This window comes from Hydra vulgaris, chromosome 08 (genome assembly GCF_038396675.1).
Source record: "Hydra vulgaris chromosome 08, alternate assembly HydraT2T_AEP".
Taxonomy (NCBI): domain Eukaryota; kingdom Metazoa; phylum Cnidaria; class Hydrozoa; order Anthoathecata; family Hydridae; genus Hydra; species Hydra vulgaris.
Window position 1 is genome coordinate 45,720,801 of NC_088927.1, and position 21,500 is coordinate 45,742,300.

The following is a 21,500-nucleotide window of genomic DNA, read 5'->3' on the forward strand; positions in this document are numbered from 1 at the left end:
TGTAAAAAAAAAACTATGCCTAAAACTTACTTAGTCGATGTTTACACTCCATTTTTTCACCATTTTTTTCAAAAAGTTATGTGATATATTTTTTTTTAAATGATTTTTTAAAAACATTTTGTATAACTTACTATAATTTATTAAAAAGATAAGGAGAAAACCACCAACAAGAGTCTGCCCATTTTGTGGTGAACTGCATACCAAGTTGAACAGACACATTTTGAATAAGCACCAAAAAAATGAAAAACTTATTAATATAAAACCAAATAACAAAATTATGAAGAAAAAACTTTTTCAGCAATTTAGAAAAACTGGTATTATGCAATATAACCGAAAACAGCTATCAGAGAAAAATCCAACTTATCTACGGGAGAGAGTTTCTAAAACAAACGCTGAACCTGTAATGTGCACAGGATGTTTTGGATTTTATGCTCGCACATATTTTAAAAGACACCAAAATCAATGCAGTAAAAACTCTTGCACCTCTGTAATCCATTTGCCAATTACATCTATGGATAATAATTGTATAAAAGATTTAAGTGAAGATTTTAAAAAAAATATAATTGAAAAACTACGAGATGATGAAATTGGAAAAATTGTAAAAAACGATCAAACTATTTTAATGATTGGATCCTGTCTTTATAATAAAATAAAAAGAAAAAAAGATAAACAAAATGAAGTAAGAAGATCAGTAAGAGCAGATATGAGGAGATTGGCCCACTTGTATACAAACTTTAAAAAATTTGAAATTAAATCTGTATACAACAATGCAACAGACATGTTTTTAAGGTTAAATTTTAGACATCTCTCATCAGCTATTTCAAATTACACTTCAACTGAAAATGAAGAACAAAAATCAGGACTAAAACATGCTTTATGCTACTTAATATTAAATGCAGCTGAAAAGCTTGTTGGACATTTTTTAGCCCAAGAGAACGATAAAGTAGCAGATGACATTTGTAATTTCTTAAAACTTTTTAAACTAGAAAAGGACAACATATTTGCAGATGCAAATTATGATCTAGTTTCAAGAAGAAATAGAAAACTCAAAAAACCAATTAACTTGCCAGTTGAAAATGACATAGAACTTCTTAGAAATTACACAATAGAAACTATTAAAAAAATTGTTAACAACAAAATTATCTTGTGGGATTTGCATTACTTTGTGTTGTTAAGAAATTGCACAGTTACAAGGTTGACAATATTTAATGCAAGAAGGGGTGGCGAGCCTGCAAGATTGCTTCTAAGTGATTGGAAGGATGCTGATGAAGAGGTGTGGCTGGATCAACAAAGAGACAATTGTGATAGCAATACTAGCAAGACCAAGATAGCTTATCAAATTGGAAAGGGAAACAGAGATGTTTCAATTTTTATTCCCCTAGACACAATAGAGGCAATGCGAATTTTATCAGACATTAAAATTAGAATGAATGTTGGAATACATCTCGAAAATCCATACGTTTTTGCAAGTGGAAAAAATTCAGAAAGCCATTGCTCTGGGTGGCATGCACTAACTAGTGTTTGTCAAAATCTACCCCTTGAAAACAAAAAAAGACTTACTGCAACTACAAACAGACACAGAATCAGTACTTTAATGGCTTCGGTTTCTATGACAGATAGTGAACGAAACTTGTTTTATGACCATATGGGTCATAGTGAAGCCATAAACAAACACATATACCAAGCACCACCTGCAATAATGCAGCTTGCAAAAACTGGATTAAGGTTGTCTAGCCTTGATATAGGTATTAAGTTCAATATTATAATTTTACTCTTTATACATTTATTATAGCCTTAATTATTTACTTTTTAAGGTTAGATATTTACACTAGGTTTAAAAATATTTTAGGTCAACAATGTGCAAATCCAGCTAAATTTGCTAAAATAGATCATATGCAACCTATTAACAACTATGGTATTGTAAAAAATTTTTAGCTTATTTTTATTCAACTAATTTAACTAATCTTTTAATTTTAAAATCTTGTGCATCATTTGTTTAAACAATTTGTGATGTCAATTTTGATGTTCTTTTCAGAAAATAATTTAAATATTTCACACTTTTTTGCAATAGATGTTTTACCATTGCTTTTATATAAATATAATAAGTAATTTGACAAATTCATTTTTTGTTAATTTTATAAAAAGAACAGTAACTTAATAACATAATTTAATATAAAAATTATTTTAAAAGAATACAACCTTTACAAAATATATGGCACCAGCAAGACTTAACCTAGCAAAAATAGAGTGATGTCAAGTATAAAAAAAGTTCTTAAAATAATTTAAAAAAGTGAACTGTTTATGTAATAAACATAATATAAGAATCTTTTTATATATTTTTATATATCACCTGGTGTGGAATGTCAGTTTTTTTCCTAGTTGAGCCATCTGCTATGATAATCAGTAGTTCTATATTTTTATTTTTTGGGTATTTTTTCTGTAGTGAAAAAACTGAAAAAAAAAACTTATAAGACTTACTGCTAAAACTTCTAATATGAACTGTTACTTCTACCACTAATATAAACTGTATAAAAAATAAATTATTAATAAAAAAAAATATATTGAGGAATAAAATAGTGTGGAGCAAACAAGTTACAAGCCATAAACAAAAAGAAACTTTTTATAAAAATAATAACTTTTTTTTTAGTTTTTATAAAACTTTTTTATAAAACTTTCTTTAAAACATTTTATAAATGGAAAGAGTTTCATAAAAAAATAATTCTATAAATAGAATAATTTTATTAAAAAAATAAAATTATTCTCAATTTTCAATCAGATTTGAATTAGGTGAATGTTTAAAACATTAAGCTTTTAATGTAATTTAATTTATGAAGCTTTATTTAAAAAAAAAAACAAACTACCACATGCATGATTAATAATGCTTTTTATTACGTTAATTTTGTTTGACAAATTTTAAATAAATACTTAAACCTTACTAATGAAAAACAAAAGGTTCAAATTTATTATGATTCATGTACACATTCATATGATTCAAAATGTGACTAATACGTTTAAAAAAATGATATGTTAGTATTTTAAATTGGAAGAAATTGTAATTTTGAAATTCATTTTGAATTGAGAAAAAAACATAATTTAAAAAGTGACTGTAACATTTACATTTTGTGGAATAAATTTGCGTTTTGAAATAAAAAAAAAACATGCTTCAAAATGCAACAACAATGTTTTAAAAACCTTCTTTAAAACATTTTTAAGTCACACTATGAAACATTTTGAATTGCGTGCATGTCTAACTTAATTCAAGTTGGCATCTTTATATTGTGTTTAGTAAAATTATATAATCAGGGATTATCTTTTTCCGGATATTTCCGGAATTCCTGATATTTTTCTAAACTTTCAGTTTTCCGGATACCCAAAACATTTACCATATATATAAATTTTGGTGTATATTTGTGTAATATTTTTGTTTTTTAGGCTTTTTTACTCATCACTCATACAAAAATTAGGAAAAGTTTGAAAAAAAAAATTGGATATAACTCAGTCTAAACTAAAGTTATTTTCTGGATATTTTACCCAAACAATTTTTTGGATTTTAAAAATATGACCTGGATGATCTATGTAAAATGCACTGCACCGTATTCATTTTTACATGTAGTGTATAAGTTATGTTTATTTTTAAACATTGCGTACTATAAATGCTTTTTTAAAGGTTTTTTTTAAATATTCACAAGGAATAAAATCTTTATAGTTTAAAATCGGGTTTTATTAATAAACACTCATTTGTAACTAACAAACTGTCTGGTCATCCCGCCGGGCTGACCAGACAGTTTGTTAGTTCATAAGAAAGACATTTTATTCAAAATCTAAGTTGCACTTTGAGTAAACAGGTCATCCCGTGCTGCCGGGCAACCATAAGATTCCGCCCCTGATAAAACAAATACTCTAATTATTTCATAATTCAAATACTATTCTAATCGATAAGTGAAAATTAGTTAAGGTAATTAATTAAAGTAAAATATTAGTAAATTGAAAAGAATTTTACAGAAATAATAACTTTAAATAAATTAAAAATAAACAGCTAATATATTTTTTATTTAGAAAATGATAACAACGATGAATTGTTATATGAGTCAGATAACTTAAAATGTGATGCTGAAAATAAGAAAGGTAAATCAAAAGCTACATTATTAAATTTAAAAAAATTGAGGAGTCATAACAACCAACTTAAATTTTTATAAATTAAAAACTTAAATTATTAAAACCTAAATAAATGTTACTAACATTTTAGATCCTCAATTTTCAATTTCAGATAAAATTGCTAAAAATGAACTAGTGCAATTAAATTCAAATTTTGGTAAGCTGAAAAAAATTTTTTCTCTCTATTTTGAGCAAATTTAATAAAAATTTAATCAAAATTTGGCCTTAGTATTAGGAAAACTTCAATTGCATTTTTTTAGAGAATAAAAATTATTTCATTTAAACTTTTGTACTATAAAATTATCAAAAGTAAAGTTCTCATTCTTTACTTTTGTTTTAGAAAGTAAAGAAAAAAATAGGCTATATTGTCGCTGGACGGTTCATTATGAAACCTTGTTTGTTAAATGGTTTGAAAAATACTTAGACAAAGATGCAGGATGGCCAGGTCTGATATTAAAATTTTTTGTTATTTAAATTTTTTTATTATTTTAATATTTTTTGATAATTTAATATTGAGACAAAACCATGCTTGGATGGGTTCATTTTGGTATGAAACAAATGCATTGATACAAAACAAATGAAATAATATCAAGATGAATTTATGAACATTTTTATTATTTTTATTACATTATTATTATTATCATTATTATTATTATTATTATTATTGTTATTATTATTATCATTGTTATTGATATTATGATCATCATCATCTTCTTTATTATTATTAAAGATTATTTATTGGGGATAAATTTTTGTGGGCACTTATTAAGCACTTCAAAGTGAAAAAAAAATTTGTGAGATTTCCTTTTAGTGAGCACTACAATGCTTACTAAAAGGAGTTATCTGCTTATATAATGTCATGATTATAACTGATTTTAAAAGAAAAATATTTTAGGACAAATGAGGCTCTTTAGTAATGGTAAAGGCAACTCATCTGAATAATGAAATATTTTGAAATAAAAACCTTAGTTTAGTGAGATAAGGGCAAGAGGAGCTTATTAACCTAGGATGGTAATTTTCTTAGTGATGGCGTACCATAAAAATACTTAGCTTTACAAAATAAAAAACAAACCATATACAAAAAAGGTTCAGAGAAAAAAATTGCTCTGAGCGGAAAAAAAAATGTTTATAAAAATAAGAGATTTTGTTGAAAAGTATATTAAGATTGTTAAAGAGATTGAAAGATATTTAGATTGTTTAAGAGCTGGATTAAAAAGTTAAAAAAATACAATTGAAGCCCTTTTAAGAATAAAATTCTAAATGATCAGAGGAAAAATTGAAGAGTAAAGATTTACAAAGGAGGTAAAGAATATGGTTTAAAGAGAAAAACAAAATAACTTGAAAAAGTAATGAAATTTAAAAAAAGAATCATTACTGACTAAATAGGAAGCATTTATAGACCCCCACATGATTTTTCATGTTTCAGATAGGACACTTCACACATTGTGCAAACTCTAAACTTCAGTATGCTCATACCTATGCCAAATGAGGAAGCCTTGCAAAATCTTGGGTTGGCGGAGGCTTTGGAACAAAGAAGCCCTAAAACATTTGTTGCCCCTGTCCAAACGTGATGGTACTAATGTAGTAAATTTTTCCACTTTATCTTAAACTAAATTTAAATTTATTACCAGATTTTAAAGTTATGACCTTGCAAAGTTTTTACCCCCCTCATTTTGAGGGATTTGGAAAATTCGCATGGTCGTAACTTTTGTAACTTACAATATTTTTCTACAAAATTAAAAATCATTTGATAAATTTAAATTAAGTTTAAGATAGTAAAGTTAAAAAATTTACAACATTAGTACCCTCACGTTTGGGTAGAGGAGGAGGAAGAGAGGGGCGTGGAAATATTTTGGGCTTTTTTGTTCCCGGGCCTCCACCAACCCAAGTTTTTGCAAGGCTTCCTCATTTGGCATAGGTATGAACATACTTAAGTTTGGAGTTAGCACAATGTGTGAAAGTGTCCTACCTGAAGCATCAAAAAATCCTGCGGGTGCCCATGGAACCAGTGAATATACCATCATATGCAGTTAGGTTGTTTTAGGCCAAGAAATAGAGAACAATAGAAACTATATTTCTTGTAAGGCAAGCTAAGGCAAGAATGTCTTTAGAAAAACAAAAACAATCTGCAAATGTAATTTGTAGACTTTGAAATAGCTTTTAACAGAATACCAAGAGAAAGTAGTGTGATGAGTTTTAAAGTAATTAGGTGTTAAAAAATGGCCAGTAATAGCTTTCAACTCATATATTGGGATAATTGTAAAACAGGTTTAGCTTCTTTTTCTTTACCATCTTGGCACAAGCACTACCCTGATGCAAACAATAGTTCTTAAGTGCAAACAATAGTTCTTAAGATAAATATGATGCAATTAATTGCACCAATGTTTCTTTTTCTTTTTCCAGATACTACAGTTGGATAAGAGCAGAGTTTTCTTTATCAATGGAAGCAGTTAATAGTTTATTATTCTCTTCAAAACAAATTTTAGAGTTTTTGAATATATACTTTCATCAAAGATGCTTTATGAAATTAGACAGGTTATGATTTGCAGTTAAGTTTATGCCATTTACAACTGTATCCAAAATATTAGGATTAGCTAAGTTCAAGTTTTTTTGTATTATATATGAGTAAATATCAGTATTTTTTAAGTTTTAACTATATAAAAATATGAACATTATTTGCAAATAATATTCATGATGGTTCATGATGTCAAGAATTCTTTGAAAATAACTTGTTTAAAAAAATTTGATTTTTTTAATACAAAATAACTTTCTTTGTAACATAATTGTGGATTTCAATGCATATGTTTTAACAAAAAAAAAAAAAAAAAACATTTGCATCAAAGATAAAGATATTGAATATATAAAAGGCACAACCTTAACTTTTTACGCTGTTAAGCATGAAACCACGAAGCTCAAATCATCTTTATAAATCATCTTTATGAAATTATAAAAATTTATTTTAATAAAATTACATTTAATTCATTGGTAAAACAATGTTATTTGAGTTTAATTACTCAGATTTATTGCTATTGGTGGTTTTTAAGTATTGTAATTTTGCTTTGCAAGTATTTTAAAACTTAAAAATACTTAGTACATAAAAAACTTAACACTGCATAATACATGCTGCAATCTACAGACTTGATGATTTATTCAAGCCCATTTTATTTCTAAGAGTTTCAGTACATGGCGTCATTGACTTTTTTGTTTGTTTGCATAATCGATCTTTTACATAAACAAAAAAAATCAATGACGTCACATACTGAAACTCTTAGAAACAAAGAGTGTGGCATATGCTGACTTTTTGGCCTACAACAAAATAGAGAAGGCAAGCTCCAACTAAAATAGAAAAACTAGATTTTCTTGGTATGCATTGATTCTTTTGTTTTAATCAAAAAAATTTAGCCCAAACATTTTTTTATCATTCTCTTTAAAATAAACACAACATGTCTAAGAGGTTTGGCATCCCTTTAAATATTATGATTTATGTATTTAGATCGCAAATATATAGAAAAGTTTCAAGAACTTGTTCCATTTTCATATAAAACTATACGAACAAAATTAAACAATGAGAGGAAGAAATGGAGCAATGTAGTAAAAGATCGAGAAAAAATTATGAACATGTAGAAATTTAAGACTGAAGACTTTATACACTTTTGCATTGCTTAATCATTTTTGATTATATTACTCACCTATAGCTCAATAATATCAAATTAGAAACACTCTATCTTGTTAAGCTTATCAATCTATAATGTTTATATTATATATACTATATAATTTAAAATATCTTTTTGAAAATATTTTAATTTTAAACCTAATCATACTATAATAAATACAATAAATATAGTGTAATAAACAAATATAATAAATAGTATTTTATATTATAACAAATAAATAAACAAACAAAGATAAAATTATTTTAAACAAATTTAATAATTTAAATTTTTGTAATTGCAATTGATTACAAGTTGTATTTTTAAAATATTGTTATTTATAAAATGTTGAAGTGAAAGATTTAACCTTTTTATTTTGTAAAAAACATACCAACCAAAACCTAAACAAACCAAGTGACTTGGTTTTTTTAGGTTTATAGAGAAAACACTTAGCATACTTTTTTTTTTTCCTTTCGTGTTATTTGAAATCAGTTTCATGGCAGGTGGCTTGGAGGCCCCCCAAAAAAAACCTGTCATAAAGGCCCCAAAATCTTTAGAATTTTCCACTCGGTTAAACTAAAGTAATACTCCTTGCCTATACTAATCTAGTCTTTGTTAAAAATATTTTTAGTATTAAATAAACCAATAAAATTAAAACTATTTAAAATAGTTTTTCTATTTAAATTTGTATTGTACATATTGAATTCTAACTCGATTTTTTGAAAAAAGAACCTAGTTAGACTATTCACTTTCCATTACTAAGAGTGCACTTAAGAAAGTTTAGAAAAAATTAATTATAATTTATTTAAAGTTTTATTATAGTTTTTAAAATACTACTAACAAAAATGATTTTGCAATAACTAGAAATATTAAAAGTTGATTACCGTACTTAAACGCGGTTCTAAAATTTAAAAAAAACTTCTAACTGAAATGCCAAACTAAAGCAGAAATTTAAATCTATTTGGAAATGACGATGGTATGATTCATTAATAATGCCTCATTACCGTCGTTTTCTGACGTAATTGAAGTTGAACTTAAAGATAAATTAGAGCTTTTTGCCGCCAATTTTTTTCAGTTATAGTTGTAAAAAATTTAAAAATAAAATATAATATTTAAAATATAATATAATATTTTGTTTTGAAAGAATTTGATAAACTACTGAAACCTCGATTGTTCGAGAAAAACTATTTTGGTAGTTATTAAAATCGAGAGTCGGTCTTAGACAAACTAGCTGCCAAGGGCCTCCATTTCAGCCAATCATTGTTAACAGTTGTTAATCCTACTTCAGTTTGTTCTATGCAACAGAAACAGAAAATAAATTTAAATATACATAAATTTTCAAGAGTGCTAATGTCAGATTTCATGAAGAAGTGTGCCATTGTTCTAAATGTGCGCCATTGTTCTAAGCTACTACTACGAAAAGCCTTCTTCAGCCTGCCTAATACACGGTATGCAGTCGATGCTGCTGTTTCAACATGTGTGCAATTTTTTAAGTCATTTTAGACCATTATACCAAGACCATGTTCAATTGTTGTGACTTAAGTATGAGGTTGTCAGTATTCAAGATCGTGTATTGACTTTTTTGTTTGCTACCAACATTATTTTACACTGTTTTATCTTAGGAGGCTTTTGTTTAGGACACTGCACCACGGCTACTCTAAATTACGTAGCTATATAAATATGACTTATATCATTAAAAATTGGGCTTATGTTTGGTTTCATTAAATAAAAAGCGTACCAAAGCTTTTCAGGAGATTTATAAACTTTATTCATTTTACAAAGATTATTACGAAGTTTTAAAATCAGGTCTTTAAAATTAGGGTTACCTCTTTTTACGAAGAAGCGCGCGTTAAAATATGTTTTTGCTCCTAGTTGCCAATTACATTTAGTTCTTAATTTTTACGTTTGCCTCCGTGATTAAATTCTAGTATGATTGACTGACATATAGTTTAGCAAACTCACTTGCGGAAAAGGAGGACATATTGTAACCCTATTAAGATAATCTACAACATATCTACAACAAATATTTTGTAGGTGACTCAAAGCTAACTATAAAAAAAAATTTTACTAACTCATTTTTTGGCTAATTTTTTATTCATTTATTAGGCTGAGCTTGTAATTAGAGCTAAGAAGCAATTTAAAGACCATATAAAAATTCTATAGATCAATTACATTGCCCTTTTAACCAATGTAGAATAACCAAAATAATCAGAACATACCATAAAGTGGTAGTACAATCAATAGAAAAAATGGTAGTACTATCAATTTAAAAATACTATGGGATCATGAAATTGAAAGCATGTTTAGTTGTCCGTAAATGCTTATAAAATGCAACGGTTTGCAAATAAACGCGAACTATTTTAAATTTACAAAAAATAACGCTTAATATTGAACTATAAACAACGAATACACCTAGCAAATGACTAATACCCTCAGTAAATGACGAACACACCTAGAAAATGACGAACTCACTTAGTAGGCAAATTTAAACTTGAAATTGGCATACAATTAAAAACTTTTTTTTCTGGCGCAAAACATTTGCTCAACTAATTACAACATTAATCTAAATAAAAAAAAAAAAAACTCGTCAAAGTTTCTCAGGAGATGTTTTAACCTCATCCATTACAATGCCCATTACAAAATCAATTTTTGTTTTTTATTTATCTTTTTTTATCATCAGTGTATAAATATTTTAAAGTTTAACCAAGGTCTTTCTTTTCTAATCGCATTCTTTAGTAGCAACTGGCGAATATGGAAGAAGATGGGACTAGGGGTAAAAATGCTCAAGCGTAAAGAAATAGAAATAAATTGCTATTGTGTAATACTTTTTCAGTCGACAAGCAGTCTAAGGAACTGGTTTTTTTCAGCTTAGTTAGCTGAAAGATAAAACCAGAGTAAAATGAGTATGATTTAGCTGAAAATTAAAAAAATGCAAGAATTTTTATGAGAAACGGTTTAAACAAAAAATAATTTTGTTTGATACCAGGTTTCAATTATATACATTGTCAAAGTTTCATTCAAATAACATTTTTGATTGCTAAAGTTTGATCAGATACTACAGTATTTTTATTATTGTTTCCTCGTGTCATACCTATATACCTGCTTATTATATAATAACTGCTACATACCTGCTTATTATATAATAACTCATATCTAGGGATGCGGAGTCCCAAATAGACTCCGGCTTTATATCTCTACTTTTTCAAAGTTTTTAGTGTAAATGATTGTTCCTCTAACCTAAAAGTCTTAATTTTTTCCTATTAGTAGTCCATAAACTTATTTATATTTTTAGAGCTTCTGGATATCAAAAACTAGGATGAAGTAATCTTTTTGTGAATTTAAAATCCGGAGTTCTTTTTGGGATTCTGCATCCCTGCTCATATCATATCTCTACATATCAACAAGTTCATTTAGCTATTATAACTTATAAATTTTTCTTATTTAACAGTTTTTTGAAAGTGATAATTACCAAAAGCGTCACCCAAAAAACTTAGAAACAGTTATAATAATATGATATATAGTTGCATTTCATGATTCACGTTATGTGATGTGAAATACTATTGATTATTATTTATAAATTTTTTATTTATAATATAAATGATAAATTATAAAAACTTAAAAAATATTACGAATTTTATTCTAAGGTCGCATTTAATAGACGTCAATTGCTACACTTGTAAAATGATACTTCCTAACTGTGTTTAAAAAAACTTACAAACTAGAAACTGGAACTTGTTTATACAGAGTTAGATGATCATGTACATTTAGGACTAAGAAAAAATTATGAACACTGTTCATGATACCGAAGTATCAAAAACATTTCCTCTAAGTCATAATAGAATACCTTTTTGAGTAATGTAGTAGGATACATGCTTAAACCTTATCATTGATAAAGGAGGAGTTTAAACAATGTTTTTTTTTCTTTATTACAATTTTTATTACATAATATCATTAGATAAGCGCAAGAAAAATACTTCTTTTTTATTGGCATCAACGCAGGTTTGAATGCACAACTCGTTATCTAGCTATCAGTGTACACCAAATTATCGTACAGCAAAGATTATTTTGGTAAGTCAAAAACGATTTTAATATGAACTGTGCGTAAACCACGATCTGAGCATTTTATGATCCATGATTATATGTCTTGTATTTGTTTGTAACATTTTCGGGCGATTTTTAAGTTTTGAACTATGTGTTCAAAACACTGAGTAGCCGTGGCGCTGTGGTAGCGCACTTGCTTCGGAAACAAAGGATATGTGGTTCAAACCCCTACCGCGAGCTTCCAATTAAATGCTCATCCGCGGTGCTCTGTGAGAAAACTGTAGGGACTTCTTGGGGCACCTAAATAGAATTAAAAAAAAAAATTTGATTTTTTAAGCTAAAATTAGCTTAAATATATATATATAGTAAAAAATATAGTGGCTTTAAAGCTCTCATATTTTTTATGAGTTATATTTATTATCTTTTATCACAAAAATAATTGTTTTAAGTCTCAATATTTTTTATTTTAATTGCATAAAAATTGCTGACTCGTTTTGCCCCGTAAGGTCGGAAACATGAGATAGTTGTTACTATTTTTTAAATCCCCTAAAATATCTAATTAAAAATAATTTACTCACGTGTTATAAAAAGATTAAATTTAAATAGACTTTAATTTACACTTAATCAGTTTTTTGCTTAATTCCGGGACTGTGTAGTTAACTCTTAATTTTTAAGTGTTTCGAACTGCCCCGAAATACTTTATGAAATAAACAAAGTTTGCCATTTTTATATACATTATAAAACACGTAACTTGAAAATATTTGTACGGCTAAATAAATGGAAAAAAAAAAAAAATTAAATAAAGTTTCGCGGATCTTAAAGGCATTTTTGTAATGGATTTTGAATTTTGCGAAAATTTGTTTTGCTTTACTGACTTAAGTAATGCTTGTTTCAAGTTAACGTTTGGTTTAAGTGAAAAAAAAAAAATATTTTTATGATAATCTAACAATATGTACATTCGATCATAAATATCTGAAATATAGTTTTTTAGTTTTTTTTTAGATAAAAAGTATAAACAAATTACTAAAATTTAGCCAAGTTCATCATTTGCCACGTTTATTCTAAAATTGAGGAAAGTTTTTATTATTTTGTTACGTGTTATAAATTAAAACATTTTATTGGAATTTAAATTCTTTTTACAGAACAAATTTATTTCTAGTACTTTAAAAGTTATAAGAGTTTAAGTAGCACATTAAAGTAAATGATTTTTAAAAATAACAAGAAGCCGTATGAAACAGTCGCGTTAATAGAGAACTGATGTTAAAAACTTTTTAAAGAAATAACTTAACGTAGAAAAATTTTCTCACCTTAACTAAAGTTTAAACAGGGCTGTGGAGTCGGAGTCGTAAAGTCAAAGTCGCGACATTTTTAGCGGAGTCGGAATCGCTAAACAAAATCGCGACTCCAGCCGAGTTTCCACTCATCCATTTTTCTACGGAAACGGGAAAGGAAAGAAGAAAATAATCACGTGAGCATGCGTAATAAAAGTTTTAACTTGTCTCAAGGAAAACTGTGCATGCTCACGTGATTATTTTTCTTTTCCCTTTTCCGTTCCTGTAGAAAAAGCGGATGAGTGGAAACTCACCTTCCGACTCCAATAGTAAAACTTCTCGGTACTGCACGTGCATGTACAAAATGTACTTTTAAATAAAATGATAACTTTAAATACTTTATAGTTATATAAAGTATTCTAAGTTATGGAATAACTAAAAAACCTCCGTGCATATATTTTAGACTAACAGTAAACATATTTTAATACTATATTTTAGACAAATGTATAAGGTGTCTACGGCCCCTATAGACAAGACGCCCTTGACATTTTTTATTACATCCCAAGTGTTTTTATATTTTATAGAGTTGTTGAAATCAAGTCCGTTCACTCACGTAGATAAAATAAAAGAGTTTTTAATGGGTTTCCTTGCCATTATTCAATACTTACCGAAACGTCCATAGCAGGTTTGTAGGTTGTAATCCCAGCTCTGCCAACTCAGTGAGTGAGTGGAGCTTTAGTGCAAATGGAACTCGCCTTGATTAGCTCTGCTATCGCGATGCTTCCTCTACAATTAATAAAATAAATAAAATCTAGTTCAGAGTAAAGAAATTACCACTTATCGTTAATATTGTCTCAAAGCATAGATTAGTAAACTAATAATCGAGAAACGACTGAACCTAAATAATTTAATAAACAAAGACATACAAATTTTTCAGAACATATGTAGAACCCATTATATAAATAACCTAAGACTATTTGATAAAATATTATTAACATTAAGTAACAATAGTTATAATAAATTAACGTTTTCTGATGACAACTCTGAAATACAACAAACAATACTTTAAAAACGCAAATTATTAGTAAATATTTTTACTATTATTTTGCGTTTTTAAAGTATTGTTTGTTGTATTTATTTAGCACAATTAATTGTGCTAAAAACGTTGATTTCTGATATTAATCTAATTTATGTATTTGATACCAAATGTTTTAATTGTTAGATGCAGACTGTTGTAATTGTAAAGTAATAAAATATCAACAAAGAGAATAATATCAATCGCATTTATTTTGCAAATCATTTTAATATCACTGAGAAGTTTGAGGGCAGAGTGTGACAGCGACAGATCCAGGATTTTTTGGTGGTTGAGGTAGCTAACTTCCAGAAATGGAATAAACTCTAAACATTTGTATGTTTATACTTATGTCAAATAACGAGGCTGCAAAAAATTATCTCACAGCGTTCTAAAACTATGACCATTTAAAAATTTTAACTCTCTCAAATTGAGGGGGTTTAAACTTTATAATTTTCGAACGCTGAGAGAAAGTATTATGAAACTTAAAATTTATAGATGAATATAAGTCTAATTGAGAATAGTTACCCTATTGCATAATCACTATTTAAAACTTTATTTTATGCTGTCTGGTGACGGTCTGAGCTAATTATATTGAAACATTACATGATTAAATTAAAAATTACCTAGGACGGTGTTTATTTTTAAATAGTTAGTAGCTGTGTTTTATGTTATTAAATATCAAACTACTTAAAAGAATCTCTGTTTTAAATGGCTTTTGTAAATTAAATATTATTAAAATTTGGAAATAAATTCTTTTTAATTATTAGATTTTACATAATAGTTATAAAACTTTAAAATAAATCCTTGCACGAAGTGTTAAGGAAAAATTTATTTATATGTAGCTATAAAACTTCGTGACTTGATAGAACAATATTACAATTGCATAGAAAATACAAGCGAGATACCGTTAATGAGATCAAAAATAAAAGAAAACGCTACACTGAATGAAAGGATGTTTTACGTTAAGATAGCGTAAAATTTTACGTTAAGCAGACCTTAAGTATGAAAATTATTCTTCATATTACGTTAAGCGGACATTAAATTTTTTATTTAGTTTTTTTGCATCTTAAGTGAGTTTAATTACAAAATTTGTTTTCTAAAGCAAAAATAATATGTTTTTACTAGGAACTTCATTTCTATTTTGTTTTTAAGACCAAGATTTCAAGTGTCTGCTTTAGGTCAACTTTTTAATACTGTCTGCTTTGGGAACAATTAGCGTTATATATATATATATATATATATATATATGATATATATATATATATATATATATATATATATATATATATATATATATATATATATATATATATATATATATGTATATATATTTATATATATAAACATGTGTGTATATATATATATATATATATATATATATATATATATATATATATATATATATATATATATATATATATATATATATATATATATATATATATACATGTATATATTTTATATATATATATGTGTGTGTGTATATATATATATATATATATATAAATATATATATATATATATATATAAATATATATATATATATAAATATATATATATTTATATATATATGTATATATATTTATATGTGTGTATGTGTGTGTGTGTGTGCGTATATATATATGTGTATACATATATATATATATATATATATATATATATATATATATATATATATATATATATATATATATATATATATATATATATATAAAACTAATTTGTGTCTAAAAATATTGCAGTATCGTGAATCATAAATCCTAAGCTATTGAAGCAACCATTCTGGAATTTTATTGCTACAGTTCCAATATCTTCTGTATCTATTTTTTCCAAAACAATAGATACCGGTTTGTATATGCTGACAAACTCTAGAAAAATATCACAAATACATCCTTGCAACTTTGGAATTTTAGCAATTTTAAATGGTTGGTTATTTACATTTCTAGTTGCATCAGTTGTAAATTTTACTATATTATGAGTTGAAGGACTATTAATATCATCCTCCAATGTTTTTACTTTGTAAAAAACTCCACGCGAACAGATGATATCTTTTTCTTCCACTTGGCCTTTAGGGATTACAGTCCAGTCTGCATTTCTTAAAAGAGATAGTTTTTCTAAAGCGCGAACAAACTTTAGAGAAGTGACATCAACATCCACGATTTGGTCAAGATAAATGTCCCTAACATAATCTGGTACACTGTCAGTTTCTGGGTCAGGGCCACCACATGGAACAAAAACACGAACAAAGTCAGTATTAACAAATAAAGGGATAATTAGCTGGCCTTTATTTAAACAAATATTTTTTTTAGTTTCTATTGTAAGTGCACTTGTCATTTGATTTGTAATATACCATGGCGTGATAATAGTTGTATCATTACCGTCATGACATCGTAACAAAGACTTTTTACCAAATAAAGCCGCTGCACGTTCAATACTAAAAACTTCAAATAGTGGTGTGGAGTTTTGTGAGAGCTGTACTTTTTTATTTTCTGCTGCTGTGATGAGATTTCCATAAACCCCAGCAAAAACGAGCTTTTGAACATTCGTAATAAATATTTCCCTGTGGTGGGGGTTCGTAGAGCTCGATCTTAATATGTTCGCATCTCTTAATTTACGCTTTACAGTTTTTTTCAAGCTTATACAAGCACTTTTATACATGGATTGCAATTGATCTAGCGATATATAAATTTTGATATCAATGCCGTCAGTCATCTTTTTTTCTTTTTATTTCAAGTTGAAATTGCGGAATGAAAAATGTTATAAAAGTTAGACCGAATGATAAAACATTGACATCTCAAATAATTTACTTAGTAAGTCAAAAGAAAGATCGCCGTGCATATTTAAGTGTTTTTTAGACGCCCCTTCAGCGTCCTTTAAACATCCTTTGTATTTTAATATTGCCCTTTGTAAGACCTTTCTTTTGATACCAAGTCTTATGTATTTTGATAAGAATTGACTACGTTATGACAATTTAGTTTAATATATATTCTTCATAAATTTCAAATTTCTTTCACTTATAAATTCCTCTATAGATTTCAAATTTCTTTCACAGTTTTTTTAAGAAATCCATATGTCAAAAAATCAGTACTTAAAATGCCATAACTTTTTGTAGAGTTATTCAATTCTGATAATTTTTTCACCTTTAAAATACTGAATTGAAGACCATTCCGATGGTTATATAACAGTCTAGTAATTTGTAACAAATATGTAACAGTCTAGTCTAATTTAAAAATTTCATGTCACGTAGCTACTATTAATCTTGAAATGTCTTGGTTTTCATACAACAAATTTTATGTAGCATGTTCCAGAACTAAATCGTTCGAAAATTTGTTTTTTAAGTTTCATAAATATGCATTAAAAGATATGTCATTGAATAATAACTTCACAAATGTTGTATTTGTAATTGTTCTTAATTTCAGAGATAATCTTTTCCGGGATATTTTCGAAATTCCAGGAATCCCATCTATAAATTTTTCTTTTTTAGGAATATCCAAATAGTTTTCTGGATATGCAAGTTTTAAGTACATTTTTTTTGTCATCAAATAATTAAAACATTAAAGGTATTATCCATAGATTACTCTACGCTCTTTTTTACTTAGGGTGATTCATTATTTATACAAATAGTTTTTTCTTATTTGTATGCGTATATTTATGATTAAAGGGATTCCCAAGTTCTGAGACAAATTATTTGTTATTTATTAATTTTGTGACATTTTTGTGTTGTTTTGTGTTGATAGATGTCTTGGTTAACTTTTACGTTATTGTCTTTAGTTTAAAATGATTATTAGGTAGTTTTATTACTGAAACTATTTAAAATCATTCAATAAATGCTAAGGGTTCAGTTTTCAAATAAAAACAAAGGTTTATCTTATTTTGATCATTTCTTTTTGGCTTTGCTTTTTAAAAAGAGTTATTAATACAAACCTGCAACAATAAATCTTGAAACTTTCGCAAAAGAAAAACAACCTCGCTAAGTAAGTTTCTTATTTGTTATCTGTTTAGTCACATTTTTGAGTTTTCAAATAAATACATAGAGTGTATAACAAAGTTCATACATAACAGAATTTAAGAAATGTACTGAATGTTGATTGTATTCAAAAAGCTAAAACGAAGTGTAATAATTTTTATACCATTTACTTAAAGCTATATAATAATGAAACAATATTTCTATTTAAATTGTTTTTATAAGTAATTTTGATAACTTTTTGTTGAATATAATATTTTTTTGTAATTTTTTTTTTAAGTTTATAATTTTAATGAATTTGTTAAGAGTTTTTTTTACAGAAAAGCTTTTATAAAAAATATCAAGCAGATAAAGCTAAGTTATTTGAAATAACTAGATCTCTTTGGTCCGTTTTTCTAAATTTGTTCAAATTTGCTTTTTAAATGAATCTTAATGAGAGTGTTAAAATATTATTACAGTCTAAGTTTCTAAAAACATCTGAAGAAATGTTATGCAACTGTCTTACATGTTAAAGATTATTTTATTATGTAAATAATATTGAAGTAAATAAGTACAACTCTTAAGTAAATTAATTGTTTAGCAAACAAATAATAAAACAATAAAATTGTTAAAGCGAAATCAATTAGTTTTTTGCCGTTTACTAAAATAAATTAAAGTATAGAGACTAAATTAAAAACAAGTAAAGATATTGCCGGGTGTGGAACAGACTTACTATGACCCGTATCGTACGGGTCATGACAGCGAAATAAATCATATAAGTTGTGTGTGTGTTTTTTTAATGAAACTGCTTTCTCCCAAAAAGTTATACTTCTTGGTATTTTTTCTATTTAAACAACCAAAGTCGAAATCTTAATAAAGCTCTTTACAAAAATAAAGTTACCTCATTAAAAGATTAAAAAATATGATTAAAAAAATTAATAAAAAAATACAAACTTTATGTGGTCATTTTCAACTTTTTGAACTTTTTAACATAATTTGAAGATAATATTTACTAAGTGTATAAAAAATTTGCATAAAATTATTTTTTCATTTATAACTATGCATATTTTAACTTACACATTTTTATCCCAAAACAACGTACATCACCCAAATATCAGTAAAAAACTTTACTTTGCAGATTTAAGTTTTATTAAGTTCTTCACTCAAATTTACAGCCTTGTTTTTTGAATTTTTCTACTCTGATAAAACCAACATTGAGTAGAGTAGAGCTAGGGTAGGGGCTAGTTAAGTATAGGGGCAAGTTGGGCAGTTAAAATATCTCAAAAACTACGCATCACATGAAAAAACATCTAATAAATGAAAATTAAGGAATTAAAATGTTAACACAATGCGCAACGAAAGATTGCTGAAAAGCTAATGAGTAAGATATATGGGCACTTATTCTATTTTGGACCAAAAAATTAAAAAATAAATTAATGCTTTTTTCTCTTGCATGCTCATTAACTTTTTTATCTGATATCACTTAAGTGTTGATAATTTACCATTTCATCAGATTTTTGATTAAAATTAACTGTTTTTTTCAAGTCTTACTGTTCTTTTTAAAACCCAACTAATGTGTTACCTTGTCTAGAGGGTAAGTTAAGCAGCTTTGAGAAAAATAAATTAAACTGAACTATTGAACACAAAGATCACAACTTTGATGAGAAATTATAGAGCGGTACATTATTTATATATATTTTTAAAATTAGTAATGTTTAAATCGGGCTTCAAAGTTGAAGATAGTTGTATAAAATATAAAATTATACTTTTATATTTTATGAGACTTTCTTATTATTTAAGTTTTTCACTTTTTGCACTTGTGTCATTAAAGTGTATAAAATAAAAAGTTTATAATCTATACACACGCTTACTGTTAGTGAAAGTTTTATTGATTGTTCACCCAAGTTTCAGTCCATACATATTTATTTGTTTGTTAAATTTTTAACTTACCACACACTATTGCTTAACTAACCCCGCTGGGACAGGTTGAACAGCTCTGCAAACTTTAGGTAATACGTTTAAAAAAAAATCAAAAACGCTACTTCATTCTTAGCAAAGTTTTAGCAGGTTAAATTATCTTTCAAATATTGAAAAAATTATTTCAGACCGTTCATGAGATCTGTTTGATTTAGTAAAAATTGCTTAACTAGCTCTCTCTACCCTACCTAAAACATTTTTGATTGCCCAAGAGAACTTTTTTTTAAATAACTTCAAAAATAATAACTATATGCACTAGTCTTTTTCATTTATAGAAAAAAATTTTTTTAGTCTTTTTTTATAATTTTATTGGCTGTTAAATCTTTTTTTTTTTTAATATTTTTTTATATTAAAAATTATAAGTTTTACTTTTCAACTCTGAGCAAAACACATTCACGGCTGGATGGAATTAGTAAGTAATTGATTGTTACATATATTTTTTGACGATTTTTTATATTAATTTTTTATTTACTTTAAAACACATTTTTATTTAAATCATTTTCTTACCGTTTCGGCTGCGAGGAAGGCCTTTATTACTTCCAAATTTTTTTCATGTAACATAATTTTATCTTGTTGTGCATCCACTTTTAAAATAAGTTCATTTTTAAGTGCATCAACTGTTGATGTAAATTTCATTTCAAGTGCAACGGCTTCAGACGCATTTTTATTTTCAAATGATTCCACTGTCGAGATAATTTTATTTTCAAGTGCAACCGCTTTCGTCGCAATTTTGGTTTCAAGTGATTCTACTTTTGACATAATTTTATTTTCAAGTGCATTCACTGTTAACATAATTTTATTTTCAAGTGCATTCACTTTTGACGCAATTTTATTTTCAAGCGTATCCACTGTTAACGTAATTTTGTTTTCAAGTGCGTCCAATTTTGATATTGCCAATAAAAGATGGTTTTGCATTGAAGAACTGGCGTGCATTTCATGTTCTTTTCTCATTCCCTTTTTAATATAATAAATATCCTAATTATTTTAATATAAATTAAGATAAGAAATTATCTATATTGCACATATCAAAACAAAATCAACACTTCTTTAACTGATTCAAAAGTTGTAGAGAAAAAAGAGGAGAAAAATATTAAATAATGCGGCATCTGTGATTTACTGTTGTTTTCTACCGCCCCTTCTTGCCATTGAAAATAGCCAATTAACAATCATGAGCCAGGAATTAAAAACTCATGATTATAATGAAGCAAAAAATCACAATTTTACACACTAAAAAAAGAATTAAAGTTTCTAACTCAGGTTAGAATATGTTATATATGCTTAGTAAGGTTGTTTTTTTTTATATTACAAACTTTAATTCAATTTCATTTTTACATGATTTAAATTAGTTTTAGTTAATACTAAAACTTATTTAAATCAACACATTTAAC

The 21,500-nt window shown here is 26.6% G+C and overlaps 2 protein-coding genes across 2 annotated transcripts in view; one reads left to right on the forward strand and one right to left on the reverse strand.

Annotated features, from left to right (window-relative positions):
- The first annotated feature begins 277 nt into the window (after nucleotides 1-277).
- Nucleotides 278-7,779, forward strand: LOC136083346 (uncharacterized). Its single transcript, XM_065802742.1, has 6 exons — nucleotides 278-1,745; nucleotides 1,850-1,915; nucleotides 4,057-4,125; nucleotides 4,247-4,312; nucleotides 4,496-4,600; nucleotides 7,649-7,779. The coding sequence occupies exons 1-6, from the start codon at nucleotides 278-280 to the stop codon at nucleotides 7,777-7,779; spliced, it is 1,905 nt and encodes a 634-aa protein (XP_065658814.1).
- A 4,019-nt stretch (nucleotides 7,780-11,798) lies between these two features.
- The window catches only part of LOC136083890 (uncharacterized), a 50,770-nt gene continuing 41,068 nt past the window's right edge, over nucleotides 11,799-21,500 (reverse strand). Inside the window, exons 3-5 of the mRNA XM_065803809.1 lie at nucleotides 20,620-21,066; nucleotides 13,786-13,903; nucleotides 11,799-12,146 (exon numbers count right to left, since the gene is read on the reverse strand). Coding sequence (XP_065659881.1) covers nucleotides 13,853-13,903; nucleotides 20,620-21,066 — 498 coding nt within the window. The 3' untranslated portion in view covers nucleotides 11,799-12,146; nucleotides 13,786-13,852. The remainder of the gene's footprint in view (nucleotides 12,147-13,785; nucleotides 13,904-20,619; nucleotides 21,067-21,500) is intronic.